A 16,276-nucleotide genomic window follows, 5' to 3' on the forward strand; every position below is an offset into this window, starting at 1 on the left:
TTCCTCAACATGGTGCCCCCGGGGGGTGCCTCCGCTTTGACGCCCCAGGTGCCAAAGTGGCTAGCAACACCCCTGCCCCCATCTACTTTGGACTTCAATTCCCATCAGCCCCAGCCAGCATGGGGGCAGCTGGGCTAAGTGCTAGAGTTCATCTTGTCAAAAATTCCACAGTTCCACATGTGTGATTCCTTGGAGATCCTCTTTGCCATTAATTCTTCACAATGCTCAGAGATTCCACATCTTGCTTAGATTGCGGGAGAAAGGAAATCCAAGCATGTCACCCTCCCGTTCTGTCTTTTAAGCAACTTGGAAAGTGCATAGAAATAATTGTGGTGGCATTTGTTTCCAAAGTAATGGCATGTAGTGTTGTGGTGGAGCTACATACCTGCTCTCCTGACGCCAACATCACCAGGAAGGGACGGACAGTGGCAAGGTCCGGGCCCCATAAGTGCTCCAACGGAAGCACCAGATTGTTCCCACTGATGCACTCACACAGCCTTGACTTACCTGGATGGGCCCCTCTGCCCTGCCACTGGCCCATCCAGGTAAGCATCCATTCTGGTGTCAAGAAGGTAGCTTCACAGCTCTGCCCCCCCCCACGTACTCAACTACTGGTTTCTCTTTTATCATTTACAAAGACATGATCCATCATCCCACCTGTGGGAAGTCCCACAGAGCTCAGTGAAGCTCTTTCCCCTCCTTCTCTTTCCATAAAAGCCCTAAGTCTGACACAGAACATACGACCATCATCTATGCTCCCCTCAATAATACTTAACAGTCCTCTATAGTGCTTTCAGTTGTTCAAATCATTCTGTGTGCATTATCTAGTCATAATTCTTACAACAAACCTGTAAGGTAAGTCTGTATTATTATCTCCTGTGTTGTGCAGTGGGTGGCTGAAGCTGAAAGAGATTGGCTTGCCAATGGTCACCTGATGAGGTCAGGGTGGATATGAACCAGAGATTTCCTAATTTTTAGCTCAGTCTTTTAGTCATTACACTGCACCGTCTCGTTCCTCTCCAATGCCCTGTGTGCAGGGTACCCATATTTAACCTGTGCAGTGGCGAGGAGCAGGCTGGCCAAATGTGATGGGCATGCACAGTGCTTTTTTTCTTTAAAAAATGCTTAGGGGTACTCCCATTTTGACTCAATAAAATCACCATTTTATAGTTCAAATCGGGGGAAATAAATACAGTAAATGGGCAAAAGTACAAATTTCACAAAATGTTTAGGGGTATGCGTACCCCCAGAAAAAAAGCCTTGGATCGAAGCGCAAGCGGTGAGAGAGGTTGCGCAGGACCTAGATTGCTACCAAGGAGCTCCAATGTGCAAAGAAATCCAGGAGCTGTCTCTCCTAGTGAGAGGAGGAGAGCTGGCTCCAGGGAAAAACAACCAAGTGATGGCCCGGAGTCGAACCTCCTCAGTGAGGGAGGGGAGGGTAGGTCCGGGCGATGGACATGAACAATGGGGGCGACAGAAGGGTTGCTGGGAAGAAGAGATGGGGTTGGAGTGGGCGAGAGACGGAATAGGCTGAGTGTCAGAGGACATTATAACTAAGAGACGGATAACACGGTTTTGATTTGGACTGTTTAAAGATGCTGGTCAGGTCGTCCGGAGAAGGGCACCCGGGTGAAGGAGGGTGATCTTTTGTATTGAGTTAAAATAATAAATTTTTTTTTCTGTTAGAATTTATTAGAAATAGAGATTTGAGGAGATTTTTAGGGGAAACAGGAAGCTAAAGGGGATTATTATAGAATTAAAGTGTGGGGAATATAATTGATGGGATTTATTGTAATTTGATATCAAAATAATTTATTTAAGATAATTGAATTAATGCAAAGAATTAGAAAAATTGCCAAAATGGGATATAATATGACCTGGGAAGGACGGAACGGGGAAGTCAAAGTTTAATACAATGGTTTATATTAGATGTTTAATTTTTATAAAAATTCTTTTTTTCTTTTTTCCTGATATTTTTTGCTTTTTTGTATGTTTTTTTTCTTTTTCTTTTTTTTTCTTCTCTCTTTTTCGCTTTTGTGCTAAAGATATAAAGTGGATGTGAAGATATACTGATTTGATTTGTAATGTTGGAAAATTCAATAAATATTATTGTAAAAAAAAAAAGCACTGGACATGCATAAAGAGAGCTCGTGCCATCATTTTGTAATGGAAAGATGTCAGTGCCATGCCTGATCACAGTATTGGGCTTAATTCTCTGCCAATTCTATGTTCCACAGGCATAGCTGTCAGCCTTCCCTTTTTTTGCAGGAAATTCCCTTATTCCAGCGCCGTTTCCCGCTGCTATCCTGGATTGTTAGATATACCGTAGACTGTCCCCGGGACAAGTGAGGCTGCTGATCCCTTATTTTCAAATCTGAAAGTTGACAGCTATGTCCACGGGAGAGCCAAAACTATACAAACACCAGATGTCATAGGCTTTTAGATTATGGATCTTAGATAACCTGCTCAACACACTGTATGTTTTGCTTATATGTTCATCCTGCAAAGCCATTTTACTCTGAGACTATAATTTCAGACATGCTTACCTGGGAGTAAGTAACCCTGAGCTCAGTGGGCTTACATCTGGGTAGACGCATATAGTACTGGACTTTAAAGTGATCCTAGTAGGGATTGCATTGCATGTAGGTTGATAGCCTTAACGTCCTGTGACCACTTCCTCTTTCAGTACTGTTCAGTGCAAGGTTGGTGGGCACCTCCTGCTCCCCACCTCCCCCAAAAATCAGTCTGGACTCATTTTAATGCAACAGAAATTATAGCCAGCATGAAAACAGCTCATTGCAATTGAATAACCCCCAAGGATAATAATAATAATGTATAATCATGTAAGTGGAAGCTGTTGTGATATGCTGTTGGGCGGGCATCTGGCTAATGAGTTTAACCTCGGACAAGTGTGGGGTCAGGAGCTTAGCAGAATCAAGGCTTTTTAGGTCATTGCACTATTTTTCCTCCCAGTGAAAGAGGATGTTTCTTTTCACTGTGATTATGAATTCAGAAGGTTTTTTTTTTATGAAAGGTGCTTATAAACTTGCATTGTATTTTCCCCATGGGAAGAATCCTGGGAAGGAAGCTGAACAAAGGAAGCAGCCAAGAATAGCAGAGAAATGACAAATCACTCCTGTTCAGGCAAAATGGAAAACAAACGCAAAAAACTTTGCTCCATTGAGCAAGCTCAGGTGCTTGGAACGTTAAGATGAAGAAGTGTGCATGCACACGAAAGCTCATACCTATGACAAACCTAGTTGGTCTCTAAGGTGCTACTGGAAGGATTTTTTAATTTTGTTTTGACTGCATCAGACCAACACAGCTACCTACCTGTAACTAAGATGAACTAGTTCAAGTTCATCCTGTACCAAAAATTAACTAGTTCAAGTTCACCCAAGTGAACTTTTTAATTCGGTATTCTGAGTGTTACCAGCTGCTGGGCTGAAGTATAGGGTCAACAACTAAATCAGGGACCACACACAAGGAATATGATGCCTGCCGGACATAATTTCAGCTAGTGAAGCTATGATTCTAGTATTTTCATACTAGAAAAGGTTTACATTGCTTAATTTGTGTCAGGCACACAACTGTTAAAGGCACAAGGCATCATTCGATTTGTTCCTATTTGTATACTTCTAGAAATGACACCAAAGAAGGATGTTCTTCTCATTACAGGGGATTGGAATGCTAAAGTAGGGAATCAAGAGATAAAAGGAACAACTGGCAAGTTTGGCCTTGGAGTTCAAAATGAAGCAGGGCAAAGGCTAATAGAGTTCTGTCAAGAGAACAAGCTGGTCATCACAAACACTCTCTTCCAACAACACAAGAGACGACTCTACACGTGGATATCACCAAATGGGCAGCATCGAAATCAGATTGATTATATTCTCTGCAGCCAAAGATGGAGAAGCTCTATACAGTCAGCAAAAACAAAACCTGGAGCTGACTGTAACTCAGATCATCAGCTTCTTATAGCAAAATTCCAGCTTAAACTGAAGAAAGTAGGAAAAACCACTGGGCCAGTAAGATACAATCTGAATCAAATCCCTTATGAATACACAGTGGAAGTGAGGAACAGGTTTAAAGATTTAGATTTGGTGGACAGAGTGCCTGAAGAACTATGGATGGAGGCTCGTAACATTATACAGGAGGCAGCAACGAAAACCATCCCAAGGAAAAGGAAATGCAAGAAAGCAAAATGGCTGTCCGACGAGGCCTTACAAATAGCAGAGGAGAGGAGGCAAGCAAAATGCAAGGGAGATAGGGAAAGATACAGGAAACTGAATGCAGATTTCCAAAAAACAGCAAGGAGAGACAAGAGGGTCTTCTTAAATGAGCAATGCAAAGAAATAGAGGAAAACAATAGAATGGGGAAAACCAGAGATCTGTTCAAGAAAATTGGAGATATGAAAGGAACATTTCGTACAAAGATTACCATAATCAAGGACAAAAGTGGTAAGGACCTAACAGAAGCAGAAGACATCAAGAAGAGGTGGCAGGAATACACAGAGGAATTATACCAGAAAGATATGGAGGTCTCGTACACCCCAGGTAGTGTGGTTGCTGACCTTGAGCCAGACATCTTGGAGAGTGAAGTCAAATGGGCCTTAGAAAGCACTGCTAATAACAAGGCCAGTGGAAGTGATGATATTCCAGCTGAACTATTTAAAATTTTAAAAGATGATGCTGTTAAGGTGCTACACCCAATATGCCAGCAAGTTTGGAAAACTCAGCAATGGCCAGAGGATTGGAGAAGATCAGTCTACATCCCAATTCCAAAGAAGGGCAGTGCCAAAGAATGCTCCAACTACCGCACAATTGCGCTCATTTCACACACTAGCAAGGTTATGCTTAAAATTCTACAAGGCAGGCTTAGGCAATATGTGGACCGAGAACTCCCAGAAGTGCAAGCTGGATTTCGAAAGGGCAGAGGAACCAGAGACCAAATAGCAAACATGCGCTGGATTATGGAGAAAGCTAGAGAGTTCCAGAAAAATGTCTCCTTCTGCTTCATTGACTATGCAAAAGCCTTTGACTGTGTCGACCACAGCAAACTTTGGCAAGTTCTTAAAGAAATGGGAGTGCCTGATCACCTCATCTGTCTCCTGAGAAATCTCTATGTGGGACAAGAAGCTACAGTTAGAACTGGATATGGAACAACTGATTGGTTCAAAATTGGGAAAGGAGTACGACAAGGTTGTATATTGTCTCCCTGCTTATTTAACTTATATGCAGAATTCATCATGCGAAAGGCTGGACTAGATGAATCCCAAGCCGGAATTAAGATTGCCGGAAGAAATATCAACAACCTCAGATATGCAGATGACACAACCTTGATGGCAGAAAGCGAGGAGGAATTAAAGAACCTTTTAATGAGGGTGAAAGAGGAGAGCGCAAAATATGGTCTGAAGCTCAACATCAAAAAAACCAAGATCATGGCCACTGGTCCCATCACCTCCTGGCAAATAGAAGGGGAAGAAATGGAGGCAGTGAGAGATTTTACTTTCTTGGGCTCCTTGATCACTGCAGATGGTGACAGCAGTCACGAAATTAAAAGACGCCTGCTTCTTGGGAGAAAAGCAATGACAAACCTAGACAGCATCTTAAAAAAAGCAGAGACATCACCTTGCCGACAAAGGTCCGTATAGTTAAAGCTATGGTTTTCCCAGTAGTGATGTATGGAAGTGAGAGCTGGACCATAAAGAAGGCTGATCGCCGAAGAATTGAATTTGAATTATGGTGCTGGAGGAGACTCTTGAGAGTCCCATGGACTGCAAGAAGATCAAACCTATCAATTCTTAAGGAAATCAGCCCTGAGTGCTCACTGGAAGGACAGATCGTGAAGCTGAGGCTCCAATACTTTGGCCACCTCATGAGAAGAGAAGAATCCTTGGAAAAGACCCTGATGTTGGGAAAGATTGAGGGCACTAGGAGAAGGGGACGACAGAGGACAAGATGGTTGGACAGTGTTCTCGAAGCTACGAACATGAGTTTGACCAAACTGCGGGAGGCAGTGCAAGACAGGAGTGCCTGGCGTGCTATGGTCCATGGGGTCACGAAGAGTCGGACACGACTAAACGACTAAACAACAACAGTTGCAGGGAAGATACAGGAAATTCCTCCTATCCCTTCCTTCTGTTTGCTTAGCAATAATGACTAAGTGGTTAAGTACCCTTAGCAACAGCAGCACCTCTGGGTCTGCCTAATAAACCTTGGAACATTCCTCCATGTTTTGCATTATAACTTATAGGAGTCCAGTGGTCTTACTTTTCTTTATTTACTGAAAGCTACGAGTCCAGGCCTACTACAGGGTGGAGCAGATAAACTTGAAATTGTTCAAAGTTCTACCCCAGAGTAAACCTAATGCACCTTTAGTTCACCTGGCAATTTTGGGAACTACTTTCAGGTGTAATTCAGAGATTCTTGAAACAGCTTAGGAAACTTCATTTAAGTGAACAAATTTATTCCAAGCACTTCCAAACGTCTACCTCAGTTGGGTTTGTCATTTTTGGAAAGGATTATCTGTCTGGTAAGAATTGAAACAAGTGCATGGCCATGCTAGCTGGGGCTGATGACAGTTGTAGCCCAAAATATCTGAAGAGCACCAGGTTTCTGAAATGCTTCTAGATTTTGTAATGGGGTGACAACTGCAGCAGACAGGATAGCAGCTGCAGCAGATAGCCTTTAAATATCAGTGGGCTTCTGTTGAAAATTGAGGGCTGAATGACATCATGGGTGTTCCTCTCTGCTGAGGGTTTGTTGACTTTTTTGTCTGAAAGGAGCTCTCAGGAAATGGTGTCAAGTGAAGACCAGCAATTGAAAATCACCGGTGTCTGTGAAGTTACCGTAACTCTTTATTCAAAGAAACCAAAGGCTCGGTGATCCCAGCAATTTTCCCAGTGTGGCAGTTGTGAGGGCTGAAGGTTCTTCCCACAGCTGCCTAAGTCCCCTCCTCTCCAGGGGTTTTTCCAAGCAATTGGAGACTGTGTCTGTGTGCCACCAATCTCTCCTCTGCTCCTTTCATTTCTCTGTGTGTTCTGGGAGACCAGGGGGAAGAGGAGCTGGTCACAGCAGGGGGGGAGATTCCCTGGATTCTTCAGCAGTTTGTCTTCTCTTAGTCTCAGGGCCGGTGCTAGGGTTTTTTGTGCCCTAGGTGAGATCACCATCTCCCCCCCCCCCCGCAGCTTTCTGAAGGCTGCCGAGGAGCTGGTCCGGCTGCTTCGATCTCCTCCAGACTTGTTGCCCTTTGCCTGCCTGCTCCTATTATTCCTGCGCGCCTAAAGGGCGGCAGACTCGCTTCCCTTTCTCACCCCCCCCCAAAAATGCGCGCAAACACGGAAGTCTGCGCCTGACTTCGTTCCCAGATCAGCGAGTGCAAGTGCAGAATGCTCTCAAAGGCCAGACACCCCTTGGGCATGCACAGAGCGTCTCTTCTTCCCCACTCCAGAGCCAACACACCGTCCCCATGCCCCTCCCCCCCATGCTCCACAGGGTGCAGTGCCTCCGGGATCCGGAGCCGAGCAGCCGCCCGCCAGGCTCCGGCGACACATATGGAGGCGGCGGCGGCAGCGCGGGGGGCCGGCAGGCAGGCCATGGGCGGTGGGCAGGCTGGCCAGCGCCCCCTCCATTTTGGCGTTCTAGGCGACGGCCTAGTTCGCCTAAATGGAGGCGCCGGCCCTGCTTAGTCTCCTGATTCCCCTTCTCTTCTGTCTCTAGGTTCTGGAGAACTCTTTGTCCCAGCTTTAGCTTGTTCACTAAACCCTGCTGCCTCTTCAGCTTCCAACATCTCCTTTTCGCAGTCTGCTCCCTCTTCTCCCTCTGACCACATATCGCCATCCCACCCCCTTCCTCTGGCTCTGAGCCTTCCTCCCCTGGGGTTTCTCCAGCTGGTACCTCCCACTACTCCTCTCCAGCCAGTCCATGACATGATCAGGAGCAAAAGAGTAGCCACATTGGGCTGAAGTTTTTCCTTCTGGGCTAATTGCCTACTTGAAATCTTCTCTCACAATTTCGGGGTTGGGCCATGGGCAGCTGAGGTGAACCAGGGACCAGAAGCCTTTGGACATGTCAGAACTACAGTTTTATGTGCACTGCATAGAGATTGGTTTTGTTTAAAAGTTGTTTAAATAAATAATACACTAGAGGACAAAGCAGGAGGCAGGACTGAGGAGCAATCCAGATGTCAGTTCCCAGAGGGTGTTTTTTTGTGGGAGAAGCCATTTGTCTTAAATATACGTTATGGATATACGTCCGGCTGTGCTGGCGTTGGCTCTTAGCAAATATTGTTCTGTGCTTACTGCATTTCATTTTACTTTTACTTTTAGGCACGATCAACCAAAGAGCAACGTTGGGGAGGTGCTCTCCTCTCACGAAATCATTCTATGGAGGAGGAATTTGAAAGAGCGAAAGCAGCTGTCGAGGTATTGTTTGACGTTTTGGAAAATGTCCCACCTGAAGTCGATCTAGCAAAGCAGCCTTTTGTTTAATGCAACAAAAGCACAACCTGGCATTAGGCAATTTGAGCTAAGTGGAGCTAAAGTGATTGTGTTTCCATTGGAAAAATAATGGTGTGATCCTCAGCATGTTTCTCTGTGACATGGTTTCAAGTAGATGCACTTAGGAGTGCCACCAAAGGGGAGCTTCTAGCATAAACAGTTTAAAGCGCAGGAGTGTTCTTGCTAGCCATTCATCTGAGTCTGGGGTAAATATTCAAAAAACATATGTGTAACTAGATGAGCAAAAGACCTAATTTCAGGTATTTCTCACAGCAGGTTACCAGACCCCCCCCCCAATCAGTGGAAGGGTGGTTTCAGACTGTTGCAATTTTTCTTTGGGATCCCATCACATTTTACAAAGTTCGGGTTGCACAATTAAAGTTTGGGTGGAGCTTTTGCACAACAAACTTGCCTCCTCCACAGATTGGACCTTTTAGGCAATGTTAGCTGTTTAGCGAGCGTTATTCTGATTTGTTTGCAGGAAGTTATTTGATTTTTAAAGTGTATTTATTCATTTCATAAAGTTTTTATACTGCTGGATTGTACAAAACCTCAAACCTCGCATTGAGCAATTGTCACCCCCATTTCCAATATGTTCTCCCTTCACTTTCCTTATTAAAAAGTCTGCTTTTTTGTAAGCTGGGGGGGGGGGGAGTTGGTTGTGCAAGAGAACCAAATCAACTATAATTGTGCAACCTCTCTTTGTCAGTATGCAATTAAATCCCACTCAGAAATATCAACCATCTGGAAGTGCCCAGAGAGAATGGGCAACGAGAATTGCAGGAGCAAGAGAGAAGAGGGGAAACGAACTTTACACACACACACACACACACACACACACACACACACACACACACACATTGAAACATGCACCCAGCCAGTTCAGTGTGAGTCCCTGGTGAGGATCACGAGGTTGATGCAAATAGAGAGACACTCAAATCAGCTGTGCAATTTGGACCCTGGTTATACACACAAGTTTCCCTTGCGGTGTTGGGATATTTGGATCTCACATTCTTTTGTTTTTCATTTACAAAGGGTGCCCTACCCCATGCACACACACCTCAGCACAAAAAATATCGGTCCTGACAACCAATGTCAGACTACAGATCTGCTCCAAATCCTCCCTTGAAACTGAATTTGGGAAGGAGCCTTGAAAGATAAGTTTATTCTGTGTGTGGTCTCAGGACCTTAGCCAGAAGTCTCTTGTATTAGCAGCATGTAGTAAAACCATTTATTCCAACCAACGGCTGCAAATCTAGGTGAGGAAAAATTGCTGTGCTCTCATGTTTATGCAATTGCATTTGCTTGTTTATCTCCAGCTTGATTCCAAAAGACTGAGAGATGGTGTTGTGGCTCTGTTTTCCTGATCTTCTTCTGCCAATCTGCCTTCAACCTTTCCTCCAAGATCTTTGCCATTCTATTCACATTCCCCTTGATTGACAGCATCCCTGATACCCCAAAGCTGGGCTTTCTTTTAGCAGAACGTGAAATGATTTAGCAGCTTATATGTAGCTTGGGATAAATTTTTACTGTACTATTTTCAGGGACCTCAGTGGGATCCAGACAATGTCACTGTTCAATGCAAAAAGGCTGGGCCTGGCCACTAAGAGATTTGGACTGGGCCTAGGGAGACATTTTCAGAAAAGCATAAGGCAAAACCTAGGCAGTTAAGTCAGAGCATTGACTAACACTAAAATGCTCAGCAATTCGCACAGGCCTTGGGCAGCTGTTTCCACATTCAGGACAACTGTTTGTGAGAGCCCTTCAAGGACTGTACCACCTCAGAATGCAAGTGGGCATGGGATGTGTAGCAGACTGACCCCGCTAACTGCCCCTAATTAAATATAGCAGACCCACTGCGCGGTACGATAATTAAATGGATTTCTACAATTTACCACAGGCTATCTGTGAGGGAAACTTCAGTTCAGAGTGTCTCAGGCAGGGGCTAATCAAAGAAGAACAGTTTTATTTACAAAAGAGAGAGAGAGTTGGTGAAGCATAGTTCTTTCAGGTAGAAGTTAACTTATTACTCAAAAATAAAGATGTCCCAGGCTTAAACACAGTAGTAGATGCACAGCTTTTCTTGAAATTCGGTTACTCAGAAATCAGTTGTTACACTTCAGTTTCTGTTGCTGGGTGTGTGTTTTTAGGAAACCCCCCAATTTTTTTGAGTGGAGTTCTGAGGGACTGCATCACCAGACTCTGGTCTGGCTCTGCTGTCTGTCACTGGGTGTCACATGATTGAAGTGCCCACAATGCCTTTGGAAAAGCAGCTTTTCGGGAAAAGTGGTCTGCATAGCATTCTCCCTGACATGCTAGCTTTCTGTGTACAATGGCTCTTTGATATTCCCAACAAATATTGAATTGCATGCTGGACCTTGTGCACTGCCTTGTGCTAGTCCTCATTGGATCATCCGAGTGGCACAGTTGGCAGGAAGAAGAGGTGAGCGTATCTAGAGCTCATTATGTTCCCAGCAATGTCTTTGGGAACACAGTAAGACCTTGAGGCATTGTGGATCTGCTGAGCCTCACTTTGGAACCTGCGGAGTTCTTTCCCCCCTGGGAAGTTGACATTTAGGAGGGTGGAACTGACACACCCCTCCAATTTTGGTGGGCAAATCCAAATCCAAACCCAATCCAGACCAGCCCTATTACTAGTGACATTTATACACTGTCTGTGTTTCAGGGCCACGTTAAGCATTATTTACACTGCCAGCTCCTAGTAGACTAATGCATAGTAATGGTGCTTTATGAATCATAAATAAAATAATAAGGTGTTATTGAAGCCATTCCTGCAAAGTGCTTTGAACATTTGAAATGTGCTATATAAATGCTAAGTATTTTTTTCTTACTACAGTATTCCTTAAACCCACAATTTGTTTTCTAGTACAGATCATGCGATTTTGTGGGTTTTCCGGCTATTTAGCAGGGAGTGGGGGGGGGGAGACTTTATTTCTCTTTTGAATAAAACTCAGGCTTCAAATATGCCTAAAATGCTGGCAGCTATGCTTTTCAATTATGAAACACTCTGCACAAATTAAAGAGACTCTTTTTAATAGCATCCTTTCTCTAAAACATTTCACCTAGAGAGGTAATTAAAACATATTCATATTATGGCCAGGGGTGGGTGGGGGTGGGAGCAAAGCAGCTCTTAGATTGGAATGTATTTAAAATACAGCTTACTTAAAACTGGGGTGTAAAATGAAAAGAAGATCAGTTGTATTGAATTGCCACTGCAGTATGACTGAAAGGGCAATAAGGCTATGATCCGATTGTTTTCTGGTGACTAGGCCCATTTATCCTTCTGCCATCTCAGCACACTTGTGAACTGTCCTGATTTGAGCAGGACACCCCAGAATTACAGAAGCCACTTATCCTTCTGATTGGGTCCCAGAATGTCTCATTTTGGCTCCTGCAAGAGGGTGGCCTCAGAAGACACTCATTTTGTGGGGGAAGTGCACTCAATGCGAGTCACCTGGCTTTGGTGAGAGTATAGCCCCCAACAGACACGTGTTTTGGGGGGGACCCTGTTTTCATGTGAGTCACATGACTCGCGTGGGAGCGTCTCCCCGAAAGACGTGCATCCAGATTTTCCTCTGCAGGATGTTGGAGGGCATGTCTCAGCACCTTCACTCGAATTAAGATGGGGAGGCATGTATCCTTTGTCCTACCACCCCCACCCCCAACACACACAAACACTGGCCTGGTTTGCATATGACAATAAACCATGGCTGATTAAACCTTGGCTTAGTGTTATGTGTGAACCCTACTCAGCAGCTTAGCTATGTGGTTTTTTGTTTTTTTACTGCTAATGAACCACAGCCTGCAGCTATGGTTTGTTGACTTGTGAACTTTGGTTTGCTTTAGCTATGCCTTGGCTTTACACATGAGTCCAGCGCCCTTCCTTAACCATGGCTTTATTGACCGTCCTATCCCAGTCACTTGCCACACTACAAATATATGAAGCAAGAGCAGCTAGAACACAAACCAACCTTGGGAAGCAAGCCATGTTTACTTTGATGATCTGTTGGACAACTTGTGGTTAACACATAGTTTATTAAACTGTGACTTAGTGTTATGTGTGAACCAGAACCTTGTCTGTAGAATGTAGCAGCTGAACCAGAAATTCTTTGCTTCTTTGAATGCTGATTCTGTGAAACAGACATAATCCAGATAAAAATTGTGGGTAGCTGCCCTGATCCATTTGAAAAGGAAATAAAAATCCAAAAGCAGCAGTATCATAATCCATTTATTAAAACCAGGGAAAATGTCACAAAGTAGTGAGCAAGCTTTCAAGTGCACCACAACCTTTATCCAGTCTGACTTGAGCAAAAAAAGCAGGGGATGAGGGAGAGAAAATATATTGCTGGGTTTGGTGGAAAAGCTCTGTCTGCAGTTTATACAGTAAGTGTTTTAAGACTGAGTCCATGTGGTGTTATATAGACTTAAACAGGTTAGCCTGTGTCCAAGTGTAACATACATCTTGGGTTATACCAGAGGCAACTGGAACAAGGAAGCAATGGGTGCTGTCCCTTGAGAATCTAAATGCCAGCTGGTTATTTGGACCTGTTTTAGTACACACAGGTCCCTTGGAAGGCAGACAGGAAAAGTGAATAAAACCACAGGTATTGTATATTTGGAAAGTTTTTTGTTCTTTGTGGATTTGGACACGTCTTAAGATACTGCATTTTGCATGATGGTTCTTGCGATCAAGGAGCAGGGTTTTTTTGTCGCCATTTGGGCAACAATGGCAATGCCATTTTGTATCACGATAGTGAACTGAACCTTTAAAAACTGCATGGATTTTAACCAAATTTTGCATGATTGTTCCTGAGATCAAGGAGTAGATTTGTGCCCATGTTTGGATACAGTTGGACGCTATTTTGAATCAAGGTGGTGGATTGAACTTATCCAAACGGCATTGATTTTAACCACAGATTTCAAGACCGTGCTGGGGGTGGGGGTTGTTCCTTAAAATTCCCAAGCAATGCTAAATTCAAAGTAGCTACCGTGTTTCTCCGAAAATAAGCCATACCCCGAAAATAAGCCATAGTGATAGGCAGTTTAACCTTTTAGGTTAAGAAATAACCTTGTAGGTTAAACTGTACCATACTTAATTAAAAAAATAAGACACCCCCTGAAAATAAGCCACCGTGTATTTTTTTGAGCAAAAATAAATATAAGACGGTGTCTTATTTTTGGAGAAACACAGTAGTAGTCAATATATTAGCAAAGCTCGAGATTAATTGTACATGATCCAGGGAATACGGAATACGGTGACGGATATAGGACTCCTTTGAGTTGTTTATGACTCAATTAGGAGCCACTAATTTACCGCCCGGCACGCTTTCTCTAGCGTCTCTGCTCCGTAGACCCGGGCTGGCAGTAAAACACACAGCAGAGCCTTCTTCTTCTCTCACACAGCGAAAGCTTGTATAGCCGTTGGATAAAAAGCCTCTTAAGAACACACAGAGTCCAAGGTGTTCTAATAACTACTGGAGTTTATTTTAAAACGAAAATAACAAACAACCTGGTGAGATCGCAGACATCTTGCGCCTGTCTCCCAGGCAAAAACGAGACCAACTGATACACACAGAAACACTTCTGGCACATTCTATAATATGATATCTTCCTCAGTGGTCAGGTGCTACACAGTAGACAGTTAACCCCTTCGGTTACTTGTTACTCCTCACACCCCCTCTCACCTGAACACTGGGGATAGCGGGTATCCAAACTTACCCCAAAACCAACCCTTCACAGAATTCCCCATGCCGTTGGAAACTCAAGGGTTTTGTGAACCCATCTGCTAGGTTCTCCTGGCTTGGACAATACCTCAACTTTACCAAGCCTACCTGTATGCTCTGACATACGTTTCGGAAGCGGATGTCTAAGTGTTTGGTTCTGGCCTTGAACTGTCCAGACTCCGCCAGTCTCAAAGATGGTTGATTGTCGCCCCAAACAGTGATGGGCTGGCTACAATCACCCCAGATTTACTGGACCAAACATCTGTAGTACTCCAATTCAGTGCATGTCGCAGACAACGCACAGAATTCGGCTTCCGTGAAAGACATTGCTATTAGGCTTTGCCTGCGCGACCGCCAACCAATCAGGGCATTTCCAAACTTGACTACCAAACCAGTCACTGACTTCCTGTCCTCCTGATTGGCCCAATCAGCATCTGCAAAACAAGTGAGTTGTGGCTCACCTTGCGCTGACATGTACAAACAATACTCTTTGGTCTCCTGCAAATACCTAAGCACTCTCTTAATGCCATTCCAAGCATGCACGCTAGGCTTCGATGCTTCTCTACTGAGCAAATTGACTGCAAAAGCAATATCTGGTCTGCTCCATTGTGACAAATACAACAGACTCCCTAGCGCTGACTGAAACACTTCAGGACTCTCAAACGCTACTTTGTCCTTCACTTGTGACTCTTTCACAAAGTTTGTCTCCATGGGTGTTCTGACCCCTTTACAGTCAGACATTCTGAACTTCTCAAGCAAATGTTCAATCTTGCCTTTCTGACTGAGCAAAAAACTTCCATCCTCAGTTCTGTCTATCTGCACACCTAGATAAACATTCACTGCACCTAGATTCTTGAGTTTGAACCTCTTGCCTAGCTCTTTTGCAAACTTCTGCACTTGCATCTGGCTCTTTGCTAAGCAAATCAAGTCATCAACATAGACAAGCAACAGTTCCTGCTGTTCTCCTTCACCTCTGAGATACAGACAACTGTCAGCTAGACTCTTCCTGAAACCTAGGCTCTTCAAAACAGAATCAAGACACGAATTCCAGTTTCTAGCGGATTGCTTCAGACCGTAGATCGACTTGTGCAGCTTCCACACCTGACCTGGCACGTCACTCTCAAACCCTGGAGGAGGCAACATGTACAACTCCTCCTGGAGGGCAGAGTTCAAATAAGCGGTGTCCACATCAAAGTGGTTGACCACTAGGCCTCTCTGCGCTGCAGTCGCTAAAAGCATCCTGAAAGATTCCGCTCTCGAAGTCGGACTAAAGACATCTGTGTAGTGGATTCCTTTCTTCTGAGTAAAACCTCTAGCCACTAATCTAGCCTTGTACTGAGGCTCTCCAGTCACTGTGGGTTTCAGCCTGTAGACCCACCTACAACTGACTGCTTTCTTGCCTTCTGGCAACTGTGTTAGACTATACACACCAAGAGATTGCATGGAGTTCAACTCTTTCTCCATTGCAACTTTCCACTTCCTAGCTTCCTCCACTGACAACTGTTGCACCTCTTCAAAGCTTTCAGGCTCACACACTGCTAGGTTCGCCCATACACTGACAGCTGAAAACCTTTCAGGTGGTTTACCTTTCGTGGTGCGTTTTGAACGCCTTGGTCCCACATCTTCCCCCTCTAAATCCGAACTGCTTGTCTCTGACTGTGGCTCTCTCGGACTAGCAGCACTGTCAAGAGACCTACTACGCTTTGCAGCCCCCTCTGGGCTTGCTTTGGGTGAAGTGGGTGACCTACCACGTTTGCTGTACTTCCCAGGCTTGACCTGGGGTGAAGTCGGTGCGCTTCTGACTACTTGCTTCACTTCCCTAGGAGCTACACCACTTGGACCAGCTGCCTGACCTGGATCTGGTCCTGCAGCACCTGGAACTCCAGCATCAGCCACCTGAGTTTCCTCTTCCTGGTCAAAACCTGAAGACCAGTCAAGAAGAACTTCGGGGTTAGCATGAATGCGTCTCCAGCCCTCTTGTTCACAGAACGTAGCACTCCTGCTAATGTGAACGCGGGTTTGGTCCCCCTGTGC

At 44.6% G+C, this 16,276-nt stretch overlaps 1 protein-coding gene across 2 annotated transcripts in view; it reads left to right on the forward strand.

Moving 5' to 3' along the window:
- The window catches only part of PEX5L (peroxisomal biogenesis factor 5 like), a 59,900-nt gene that overhangs the window by 24,152 nt on the left and 19,472 nt on the right, over positions 1-16,276 (forward strand). For both annotated transcript variants that reach the window (XM_035133247.2, XM_035133245.2), the window contains exon 6: positions 8,328-8,423. In XM_035133247.2, the coding sequence (XP_034989138.1) occupies positions 8,328-8,423 (96 nt within the window). The remainder of the gene's footprint in view (positions 1-8,327; positions 8,424-16,276) is intronic.

This window comes from Zootoca vivipara, chromosome 5, assembly GCF_963506605.1.
Source record: "Zootoca vivipara chromosome 5, rZooViv1.1, whole genome shotgun sequence".
Classification (NCBI taxonomy): Eukaryota; Metazoa; Chordata; class Lepidosauria; order Squamata; family Lacertidae; genus Zootoca; species Zootoca vivipara.